The sequence below is a fragment of the Cydia pomonella genome, chromosome 1 (genome assembly GCF_033807575.1).
Source record: "Cydia pomonella isolate Wapato2018A chromosome 1, ilCydPomo1, whole genome shotgun sequence".
NCBI classification, from domain to species: Eukaryota; Metazoa; Arthropoda; class Insecta; order Lepidoptera; family Tortricidae; genus Cydia; species Cydia pomonella.
The window spans coordinates 32,135,940-32,148,731 of NC_084703.1; the positions used below are offsets into that span (position 1 = coordinate 32,135,940).

Here is a 12,792-nt window from a genome sequence, read left to right on the forward strand (position 1 = left end):
TTTTTTGTACCGTTACATAATTTAAGTAGTCATATTTATTTTACAATATTTATTTCATGATTAGGATTTTTTGATAATATTATAATACACTTCTAACTTGTTGATAACAAGTAATGATGAAAAGTCTCACAGGTAACCCAAGAATAACAGCAGCTTATGTTTAGAAGTTGTGATACAGTTTAATAAATGTGTTTTGGTATCGTTAAATTCGTGTCAGTGTATAAAAACTAAGCTTCGGGTTTGATATGTAAAAATATAACATAATTCGTGTCGATGCATACCCATTTGAAACCGACGCAAAGTGGTATCAATATAATGACAACCAAATGCACGTAACAATCACAATCAATGTAACAAATGTCGGCTTTAGGTAGTTTTGACAATTGTCAACACATTCGCGGCATGAATAATCCTTTTGACCGTTAGATACCTACAGGGCAATAAGCTTAATATGTTCCTTAATTCAATTCGACCCGTACTATTACGACATATACTGTAAAAAATAGTGGTGACGGTTACAAGATAACAGAGTATGAATAAGTGGAGGCACGAGGGATCAGGGGTCGTTGTTGGCCATGATGATGGCGCAGCCCAGGTCGGTGAGCTGCATGGCCTCGGCGCCGCCGTCCTGCAGGCGGTGCGCGCAGCCCGCCAGCTTCTCGCTGATGCGCACCTTCTGCCGGTTGGTCAGGTGCTCGGCGCACACCACCGCCGCCGACGCCTGCTCCAGAAGCTGCGACGCCGAATACGCTTCCATTAGGAAACTGAAAACATACAACTTTTTTAAAATCCTTTCTTCCAGGCGCTCTCAACTACCGTACCTAAATTCAATCACCATAAGCAGAATACGTCTCACTGGGAGAATACACCATGGGTCTACATAGCGTATTTTTTCACTGGGACGGTTAAGAGGGCTTAGGCAAGCCCAGTGAGAATTAGGGGCTTAACACAATTTGAATACCTGACGTTTGTGTTCTCCGAAATACTATACTGATAAAATATCAAATCCCGTACAATACCTCAGAATTGGAAACCATACTATTATTCTGTGGCCATCTAGCCATACCGCTCAACCACCAACGCTTTATACCTCTCGCGTCGGATGATGGACATAGCCATGACAGTTCATTTTGATATGGAGTAGCTGTCACGTAAAATGTGTACAGTTTAATTTATTTAGAAATTTAATATTTAAGTAAGAAAAATACGTTATAAACATATTTCTTCAATTATCTTTTAAACTTTTTTTTATAATCTACAAACTGTAATTTCGGTATTCCACTAAATAAACAAAAAAAAATCTTAAAAAAAAACAAAACTTAAGACTAACTTAAGTCTAGTCAAAAATATGATGGGCGCGGCAAGAGGGAGGGGAGAGGGTACAGTCTTGAATGAATTGTACGCAGATGAAGTCGCGGGTAGATGCAATTATTTTCATAAATTAATGCGTAGACATGAAGGCAAAATGATGATTGCTTACTTCTCAACAAACTGTTCCAGTTCCCCGTAGTTCTTGATGGCCAAATACTCGTTGACTAATTTTTCAGGTACCAAACCAGTCACCTGAAACAAAAGCAAAGTCCCCATTACACTAAATTTGTATAGAAAAACCAATTAACTTTCCTTACCTCAATCACGGTAAAATTTCCAAAGTGGTAACTTAACATCAAAGTGGAATAATTGTTTAGCATAAATTCTATGCACGTTATTAACACGCATTAACCAAAAACACCACGCCCTGGAATTTCTAAACAGATTATTGCAAACCTTCGGCCGCTACCTTCCTTATCGCTCTAAGGCCGTAATCTACCTATTTAAAGTTAAGGTACCTGGCGTCTCCTAAATAACATAATCTCAAGTTATTTGAGCACCATAAAATAATGCTTCAAAGTGTAAAAGAGTGAGGCATAGTTGTTTTGTTGTGATTTATTATCAGCACAAAAAAAAAGATTCTCAGAGAACTATAAATAAGTTGAAATACATGAATAACCTTAGTACCTATTGTATAGAATTCATAAAGATTACATATTATTATGTGCATGTGTTAATTTCCATAGAAAAAGACATAAATAGAAATCAGTAGATAAGAACATTTATATTGTTGAATTCTAGCAATTCCATTATTAAATTGCAACAATAGAATGTGTTCAACTCAACCTAATGACTCGCATAATATGTACTTATAATAATATGCGTTCTGAGATTTCTAAGTAGCTAATGATATGATGACTCACAATCATTAAAAGACGCACCGTAATTTAAGAAAATTAATAAAATCAGGGGAAATAATTAATGTAGTTTCATAAATTGGTACAGTTATACCTTGTGGTATCCAGATGAACATACTAAAATTCCTCGAGGGTGAGGGGTGTGCTGATGGTGTGCATTCATGATATCACATTGACACCGTTACAAAGCAAAAACATAAAAATATATAATTCACGCTTAACTTTAGTCGAAATTTAGTATACAGATAGTCTGAACCCCGGGAAAGGACATAGAATAGTTTTTATCCCAGTCATAATCCTTTGAAGGAGTGAAAAGGGGGGACGAAGTTTGTATGAACGAGGTATCAATAACCGCTGAACCGATTTAGATGAAATTTAGTATGGTCTACATCTTTTTTAGTTGAAAATGATACCTAATGTAAGTTGGATCCTAAACTTAAGCAATTACTTACCTCAGACGTTACCGAAACTTATGTCTTTGTTAACTTAAACACCTTGGAGACGTGCGAAGTGCATCGTGGGGATATAGTAAAGGGATCGCAGCGCATGCGGTGGTAAAAATTGGCACTAACAAAGGTTAGCGTCTTTAACATTTCGTAATTTGTACGAAATGCGAGTGAATGCACGAAAGTGAATTTTTAATTTACGATATGGGTTAAGATATTCATTTAAATTATATGGTTTAAAATACCATTGTTATCTGTATGAAATGCTTAATATAACTTACGAATTTCATTTGATAATGATTCATACTGTATCCAATATCCATGTAACTAGCTTTGCAAATACCACATATTATGGGATATTTTTCTAGATGTTAAGAATGGGTATAGTAAGTTTTCCTTAAAAGATAGACAAACACCATCGCGGACTTTTTTGTAGAACAATGAAAGAGAGACAACCCTGCCATGCATTATGTTGTTATAGCTCAAACGGACTAGATAGAGCTTTCGATTGAAGCTAAGCTCCTCGACAGCGTGATTTTTTCCGACATCGTTAGCAATCAACGTCATATTTTATTTTTTTTTTACAAAAAAAGCAAAGCAAATTATACACTTAAATCTTCCTTAAGAATCGTTCTATCGATAGATGAAAACTGTATGAAATTTTGTTCGGTAGATTTTGAGTTTGGGGGACGTTTTATAAGATGTACTGATTTGACGTTTTCCGCTAGATTTGCGGATATGAGCAAAAATCTGAAAAAGGGTACGAGTACCATCAACCCCCCTCTACACCCTACCTTTAGCACAGCCTCCACGCTCGAGGACTTTTAGTAAGTTCATCTGGACATCACAAGGTATAACTGTATCAATTTACTTATATATTATTTCCCCTGATTACACATATTCGGATTTGACGTGGCTATGACACGATTACACGAGACAATAGAAAATAAAATACTATTCAACATATCCATTTCAATAGACTTGCTCGACGGTTGCAACTGGTATTAAAGAAACAAGCTTTTATCAAAACGATATTTTGGCATTTCTTTATTTATTAAAACAAAAAATATTACTTATAGGGATAAGTTCGCCTTTGTACATTGCCAACATTATTATTTTTTCCTTTTATCTCTACCTGTCCCTTATGTACAATAAAGTGTTTACATAAATACATACATATTACTTTGCTTATCCGCGAAAAGACAACGTGCTAGTCAATCAGTGCTAACCCGTTATATTTACATGCGTATTTTTCATGAAATTATTAATTTTTATTTCTTACAAGCTATCACATAGTCATTTACTAGTGGCATTCATCCAAATGTGTCGAAATCCATAAGGTTGCGTTGTATTATTATAGAATTCCTATGATCATCATTATTTATTAAAACAAAGAATATTACTTTGCTTATCCGCGAAAAGATAACGTGCTAGTCAATCAGTACTAACCCGTTATACTTACTTGCGTATTTTTACATACAATTATAGGTAAAAAACTTAAGTAAGTCACCTGTTGTATGTAGTTGTGACGTGTTCGAATAGACAATACATGTTTAAAAGACACACACAAACAAAACAAATGTCTATTCGAACACGTCACAACTACATACAACAGGTGACTTACTTAAGTTTTTTACCTATATTCATTTTTATTTGTTACAAGCTATCACACAGTCATTTACTAGTCGCATTCATCCAAATGTGTCAAAATCCATGAGGTTGCGTTGTATTATTATAGAATTCATATGATCTTCGTCAGATCAGCTCGATATTACCATAACATTTCATATTCATTGGAGCTATCCCAATTTCCGCTCGATCGCAAAAACCGGACTCGAACATACATACGAACTATAAGTATTTTTTTTAAATGACACGTATTTAACCGGTCAACTAAGTAATAAATAGCTTGGGTACGGTATCAACTGTATCTTCATACAACTAACCTAACCTAACAACGCAATATCTCGCAAAATTGTATTGCGATGACATCTGTCATCGTACCCTAGCGGTTAGAAAAATAATATAACAGGGTAAAGTAAATAGCAGCTGACTATAACCAAAAAACTTAAGATTATTTCTAAAAACCACCCAGTACATGCCTTAACTGTTACTTGCGTATTTTGAACTTACTTAGATCACAGTCTGCTGTCGTTACGAAAGCACATCAAAATTAGCTAAATTTGATACCCGAGCAAGCGAAAGATTCCAAAATTGAACAACGCTATAGTTCGTTTTTTTAGTAGCATTAGAATAAAGGTAAACAATCTAGATGTGCCTCTTTATGGGAAATTTAGCAAAACGCTTTTTAAAAATAAGATTATATTACTTATGAAAGAAAAATAATGTAAATAATCGTATATCATTTATAATTGTTACATATTTGCCGTGACTTAATTTCAAAAGCGTTTTTAATAATAAAGACTCAACAAGATCGCTTACCTTCTTTCTAAAGCTAAAAACGAACTACCTATAACGCTACGAGTGTTTCGATAAATGGAATTTTGAGCGTTACGAGGGTTTCAAAGCACGAGGGTTAAACAAACTTTACTACTTGGTTTAAATAAGAGGCTGTCAACACCCAACTTTGTTGAAATTCATGTTACTTAACCAGTTATTTAAGAAAACCAATGTGTTTTAGTAAAGAAAAACAATATAAGTTAATATTCACAAAGATAATTTGAAATAGAGGTGGATTGTCAAAGAAAACTTTGTAGCCACAGTAAATTTACTGCCATCTTTCAACACGTGATTAAAACTCTTAGAACGCCATTCGACTTTGATCCTTATTCTTTCACTGACATGTGTTTAATTTTTTAAATATCAAAAAGTGCTCCGTGCTCCGATACAGTCCAATCAGTGTGAATACCCGAAAGGATCAAAGTCGCCCCCCTGCCAATATATCAGTGTTACTTGTATTGATGTGTTGTCAGGACAAATGATTTATATTCTATTCTTTTCTACCGAGTGAAACACGACATTTTATATTCACCACACCAACGCCAGGACAATACTAACTGTAAAACATTTCAAATCAAATCTAAATGAACACTATTAAATATTTATCATTCAAAATAAGTCAATTCTACCAGCAAACATGACGAAACAACTCAAAATTTGCAACTGAGAATTAAATACAACACTCATCAGTTTTTGAAGAATAAAGAGTACCTTTATGACCTTATGAGGTGTATTTATTAACGGACTCATAGTACATTGATCCTGAGTAATGACAGTAATACGAATACAACTGAGCATTGATTGATGCCCCACGTGTTAACGGGTGATAACAAAAAAAAAGAGAATGATTTTCTGTAGACTTATAAACAAAACAAATGCTGTTAATAAGGTTGTTGCTAGTTATTTTAGGATTCTTGAATTACAAATGTTTTATTTTTAAAAACATTTGTTTTGTTAGAATGGAGTTGAAACAAGAAACTCTGCGAAACGTGTTGTACATTTTTAAAATTCTAACTTAAATATGGGAATAAGTTTTTGGCAAAAAATTAATTTTTGGTACAAGCTTTTATCGCTGACTGTACTTTTTTCCACAGGCAACTAATACTCACCGAGACAATTCTAAAAACCCCAAACACAATTAGGTTGCGTTGTTTTATCACAGAGTTCCTATGGCTACCTCCTGTATCCATCATCAAATCAGCTTGATGGTGCCATAATATTGAATTTTTACCCGACTTACATATGTAGGTATGCAAATTTTCACCATCGTCGGAAACCGGGAAGTGGGTTAAATTTAACTTGCAAGATTTGTCCCATACATACTAACAGGGCAAGTTAAATAAAAACTTGTAAAAAGGGACGCATTGGGTCATTTTAGTACAGAAAATGTACCAGTTTCTACTATATATAGAAATCTTGCATCCTTGACTATAAATCGCAAAAGTGGTAGTGGTTGGCTAGCGAAGATAATAACTAAGGCAAGCCTGAATCGACTCCAAAGCACTTTTAATTATAGAATTCCATGAGCCAACGAGATGCCGACAATTTTTTTTGTGTTACCAACCGTACATTTGTCGATGTTTGAAAAAAATAGGTATGTAAAAATGGAACATATCTCAGTGTCGCTAGATGACCTACAGGATATTTGATAAATGAATGATCGGCGTATCTATTTGGGGGACTAGTCGACAGTTGGAGTTTGTTCCTATAAAATACACCTTGGAGGCTGTAAAATGTGAAATTACGAAGGCGTGGAAAAAACCCTGCATGGGTTTAAATCTTGGTAAGAGCATTCATTTGTGTAGTCAGCCAAAAAAAAATTCTTGAGTCATTAATGTTTTCTATTTATTCTATCATTGTATTTTATACATAAACAGGATGTTGCATCCTGATGAGGCCTTATCAGAGTCGCATCCCCACTGAAGTAGGTACTTAACTAAGGGTCTTGTGCGCACTAAAGCTACAGTAAGCCCAGAAGCCGACCTACCTATATCAGCGATGTTAGCATGAGAGAATTTTATTAGACTCTGACTACGCTAACTGCACAAACTTGGCAGTTAAAATGTATACATAGTTATCCTTATAAACTCCATATGTAGTTGTCGAGCACTTGCATAATAAAAACAGGATCCAAACTAGTGAGTGTGAACACAGGAATGATTTTTGCAGGATTAAGTAAAAACCCACTTCCGCAGAACTGGACCTCTGTGAGAAAGGGCCCTGACTGCTGAAAAGTTATTGCGATATAAGGCTACTGATGGTCAGTCGCCGGTGTAAGTATAAGTTATACCTCAACGAGCCCCTCGGCCGTGATCTTCCCGAGCAGGCGCTGGCAGCACTGCAGCGCGGTGAGCGCGCGGCGCAGGTCGCCCTCGCACGTGCCCACCGCCTGCTCCAGCACCGACCCGTCGCCGATCTCCACGCCCTCCCACTCGCAGATCTCTCGCAGCCTGGAACACGATAACATACATTCCTTTATATCGGACTAGCCCGACTATTTGTATCGGTTATGTAGTTCGTGTCATCCACGATGACGCGCAGATTGATCAATTTTAACCTTTAATATCGAGTCAAGGCACGCGTCTTCGTAAATAACACGATATAGTCGTTTCGATTTAAAAATGACATAGTCTTGAAAAGATAATGTCACAGAAACAGATTTAAAAACATAAATTAGTAATTTAAAATTTCCATGAATATTATAACAGCTTCATCTGGTGACTGAAGTACCATGGCTGTCCTTTACAGAAGAATGCAATGAGGGCTAACGCGTTTAATTTGGGCGCTAGTGTTAATGGAGGTTTTTTTTATCGCGAATTTTCACTCCTTTTCCATAATAGTAGTAAATCTTTTTTCCATTGTTGATTATTCATGGTAAACATTAGATGGATTGGACCCGGGTACGTCCTTAAACTACGTCCAAAAGAGATCTCGCTTTTTGTGGTAGGGCACAGCACAGCAGATGTCATTCCAGATCTAGAGAAGAGCCCAACTGGGGAAGTACCTTTCACCTTACAGAAAACAGCAGCCAAATAACACTAGACCCTACTCATAGTATTTTGTTCCTGCCGGTGAGTAAGGTTGCCAGAGCTCAACGAGGTTGCGGAGTGTTAGGGTCGGCAACGCGCATGTAAGTCCTCTGGAGTTGCAGGCGTACATAGGCTACGGAGACTGCTTACCATCAGCCAAGCCGTATGCTTGTTTGCCACCGACGTAGTATAAAAAAAAAAATGTAGTTCAATCAATTTTATCGGTTAAAAAATTCGCAAACTAAAATATTTGCAACATTAAACAGTTTTCGAAAACGGCAAATTTAGATGTTAAAATACCTTTTTACCCGACTGCTAAAGGGAGGAGGGTAATGTTTTTCGAGTGTATGTGCGCCGCACGTAATGACAGCCGTGCCTTGGTTTCTTTTATTTTGCAATTCAAAAGAAAATGAGGAAGAAAAGGCTTGGCCATGGTCGCGCTTGGGCAAGGAAACCGCGTGCCGCCTCGGCCGAGGCACGTCTTCACTGGCCGTTTTGTGTGCGAGGAAACTGCCTCGCGCGATGCTCGCTCAAAAACTACTTAAGAGGCTGTCAACACCCAATGTCCTTGAAATTGATGTTACTTAAACAGTTTTTTAAGAAAGACTATTTGTTTTAGTCAAGTAAGAAAAATATATGTTCATATTAATTATATTTCAAAGACCGTGATCGTACTCGATACACGATTGAACGAAATCGGCTCGATAGAAAATAATTGCAAAGATTGGTCTTAAAATCACAATTAAACGGTTTTATGTCTTTATTGTTTTGACTTATGGGTCTGCAATTAAAATCACAATTTCAAAACATTTATATCTAAACCTTGGTCGAGTTAAATATTACACTAATAATCCACTTTTTTTTATTTAAATATTTTTCTTATTATTCCCTTGCCCAGGCCCAGTAACATGCGACAGTGCTATCTCATTTACTCCGATACAAATAGACAGTGTACGCGCTTTAGGTATTGACAGCCTCTTAAAGAAAATGTTCTTATATCTCCCTTAGTGTTTGAAATACATATTTATTTTTTACTCTGTGGTTGATATGTTGCTGTTATATTTTGGTTTGTGTCTGATATATTTATTATGTATGTTTATGTATGTCTATTTTATTTTCTTATTCGTGTATGTTTATTGACCTAAATTGTGTGTATGAAAGTAGGCTTCATAACGTTTTTTTGCAACACCTACTCTTTTTGATTAATTGTTTTTGTTTCCGCTACCCAAAGGTTGTCTGGAAGAGATCGCTCTTTAGCGATACGACCGTCTGTTGTCTGCTTCTATAACTAATCAATTGTTTTTCTTTAAGCTGTGTCTTTTACTGAGGTGTGCCAATAAAGAGTATTCTATCTATCTATCTATCTCGCTCTGTGTGGACCTGCCTAGTTATAAAATTCAGGTAAAAAGTCAAATGTGATAATGGTTGTACATAGAATGAACATTCATACATATTTTTTCCATAATTTTTTGTGGAAATAGGCTAGAAAGTAACAGTTTTTCGCGAAAAACGGCGCCTAGCGCCTTAACGTAGCTGGAGATTAAGAACATAAATTTTGAATAGTAATGCATGGAGTAAAAAGATAAATTGAAAAGAATAAATCCTCACAATATATCAGATAATGTCAACTATATACCTTATAATAACATTCTCTCTCGCCAGTGGCTTAAATCTGAACTTGGAGCAGCGACTCGTGATCGGCGGAATGATACGAGACACGTAGTTGCAGATTAGACAGAAGCGTGTAGTGCGCGTCTCGCGCTCCATGGTGCGGCGGAGCGCCGCCTGCGCGGCGGTGGTCATGGAGTCCGCCTCGTCCAGTATCACCAGCTTGTATGGAGGGCACGGCCTTCCACTGGAAAATCAAAACAAAAATATTCCAGAAATATAGCCAGTTACATTACTACAGATCTATTATTGTATCTTAGGATGATTCATAGACCACTGCTGAAAAATATTAAACGTAAATAAAAAAAATAAAAAATCATTTATTGCAGATCAATGATCCATACTTAGGATGTTAGTACGGATTTTGACTTAATAACTAAGTTAATAGGTACAGAAAATATACAAGAGGAGAAACACGGCAAATCGGCCCACGATTGGTCGCGGCCTTATCCTATTTGCCCTTTCAACAGATTTTGACGATATGCCACAAAACAACAAAAAAATAGGGGATAAGAGCAGTGGCGTATGGTGTCGTTGGGTAGGTCTTTAACAAGCATTTTTTAAATAAAGTAAATAATATCGTACATAATCGCTTGAAAGGAATATAAATGCTAACCGCGTGTAACATGCGTCACTGCCTGCTCTCATTATATTAACAAAATGAGCCCTAATATATGTATAATAAGATCATTGTTATCTTAATTAAATAACATTAAATAAATAAATGCATTTGACACAAATATTTAACACTGGTTAAAATTAACCTCTTTAAGTGTCAAGCACCAGTCCCAAAAAATATGCCCAAGAAGCTGATGAAGGATATATACACGCAAATAATTATTTAAAGTTAAAGCTAAGAAGTAGGTAAGATCTAGAGCAATTTATAAAATTATAGAAACATATTTTGTGATTTATTTATACCCGAACTTTTCTGTCTTGACATATTATATACATACAAATGTATGTATGTATAATCTCCTCATTGTATAAAACATAAATATGGCACAGGATAAGCAGTACAAAGGCGAACTTATACCTTTAAGGGATCTCTTCCAGTTAACCTTTGAGCAGATGAAGAAAAGTAGACAAATATAGCACTGAGTACAATAGACTACAGGAAAGTCAATAAAATTATAAAAGAGGAGGAAAATAAAGAAATAAAAATTAAAAGTAACAGTATAACAAATACTACTACTACTACTACACACTACTGCGGACATTAACAACTTGTGTGTATGTAATGACTTTAATACACCTGTGTATTAATAGAGAAAAGGATTAGTCAGAAAATATTTTTTATAGCCCTTAACTTTGAATATGTGCACAGGGGAGGCATGATACTAATTGCTATGTGTAATCCAACTATTCTCCATGTTGTCTTATATACTTCGTTTTTTTAGCATTTCAAAAACTGTAAACAATCTTGACATGTCTTTTTATTGAACAACATTAATATTTTGTTTATTAATAATTACTTATAAAAGCAAAAGAATGAAAAACAATTGTATATGATTTATAATCATTACATATTTGCTGTGACTTATTTTTCAATTGTGTTTATAAATATAAATATATGTCAAGATCGCTTACCTTCTTTCTAATGCTAAAAAATAAAAAACAAACTGAGAAAACGTGTAAACCCACCAAATGATCCATCCAATATGAAATTTAACTAACAGATTATGTTTGTTCACATTTATTTTAATGGCCTGCTTGATAACAAAATTTACAGATAAAACTTATTTTAGATATACCAAATACATAATAAAAGTAGTTTCGGAGAGGACTTTTGTAAGTTAAAGTAATTGGATCAATATTGTTATGCAGAGGGAGTCACAAGTTGCTACAACAAAATGTATTTTTTGAGAATTTGGAATATTTTAAGTAGAAGTAACTTTTTTGATTACTTATTTTCACACTACTAAGTTATAATAAGTAATAACCTATTACTTACTAAAGTATTGTAGAGCCAATAGTTGACTCCTGCTTGAAGTGTAGTAGGATATGTTCATAAGTCCTCACATAAGCCATACCAGACACATTGTTCTAAATTACTCTGGATGCCACTTTACACTCCTGAAATTAATATTTCAAATAATACGTACTCAGGCCTAGTGCCGCTGACTGTGAGTTGCGCAAATGACTTGACTTTGTCCCGGATGACCTGTATGCCGCGCTCGTCGGATGCGTTCAGCTCCAGCACGCGGTCGCGCGAAATATCGCCGAACAGCTGCCGAGCTGCCGCCAGGATGGCGCTCGTCTTGCCCGTGCCCGGCGGCCCGTAGAACAATAGGTGCGGCAGATCACCGCCCGACAAGCATTCTCTCAACACTTGAACTACCTCTCCCTGATCTACGATATCGTCAATAGTTTTTGGACGGCTGAAGAGATACAAAATTATTAGCATATTGCAAATATCATAGAACATATGAAATTTTACTAGACATAGAGAAAACATTACTATTTCTCGACCCATGGTGCCGGTGGTTTCTTCTTTGTTGGTTTGGTGCCGGACGGAGTCTGCTTAGCTGAGGCTGATATTTTCCCAGTTTTGAGAAAGGCCTGCATTTTTCTGTCAGATTAGTTTAGCAAATTATATTAAAAACTATAGCAAAACAGCATAAAATCAAGAAAACGCGGCACTTTGCTTCACTTTACCGGGATTTAGTTCATACTTCATCTTTTGACACTGACACATGTCAGTTGAACTGTTAAGTATTATTTGATATAGCAATATTATAGTTTGTTAGTAAACGCTTGCACACAGTGCTTTAGTTTGCCCAAGTTTAGACCAAGTGTAGACGCGGGCTACAGTGATAGAAAAAAAAGCCCGCAGTTGACGAACTTCGATTTTCTGAGAATAGTCCTGGAGCCTACCGCGAAAACCGAAATTCATTTGTGGCTGACACTCTTATTACGTCTTTGTGAGAGTGAAAGAAAAAGATCCCCGCAATTAGCGAA

General features: G+C 35.9%; 1 protein-coding gene across 1 annotated transcript; it reads right to left on the minus strand.

Annotated features, from left to right (window-relative positions):
• Positions 1-345: 345 nt before the first annotated feature.
• On the minus strand, positions 346-12,727 carry LOC133519659 (replication factor C subunit 4). The gene is made up of 6 exons (XM_061853713.1): positions 12,293-12,727; positions 11,937-12,212; positions 9,800-10,018; positions 7,425-7,584; positions 1,481-1,563; positions 346-764 (listed from the first exon to the last, which is right to left on the minus strand). Exons 1-6 carry the CDS (start codon positions 12,397-12,399, stop codon positions 557-559), a joined length of 1,053 nt encoding a protein of 350 aa, XP_061709697.1. The 5' UTR covers positions 12,400-12,727; the 3' UTR covers positions 346-556.
• Between the last annotated feature and the right edge of the window lie 65 nt (positions 12,728-12,792).

Coding starts and splice junctions, on each gene's coding strand:
- LOC133519659 (XM_061853713.1), bottom strand. CDS start 12,399: ATGCAGGCCTTTCTCAAAACTGGGAAAATATCAGCCTCAGCTAAGCAG. Junction 10,019..11,936: donor GTCAGCGGCACTAGGCCTGA/GTACGTATTATT, acceptor TTGATTTTCCAG/TGGAAGGCCGTGCCCTCCAT. Junction 765..1,480: donor CTGGAACAGTTTGTTGAGAA/GTAAGCAATCAT, acceptor GTATGTTTTCAG/TTTCCTAATGGAAGCGTATT.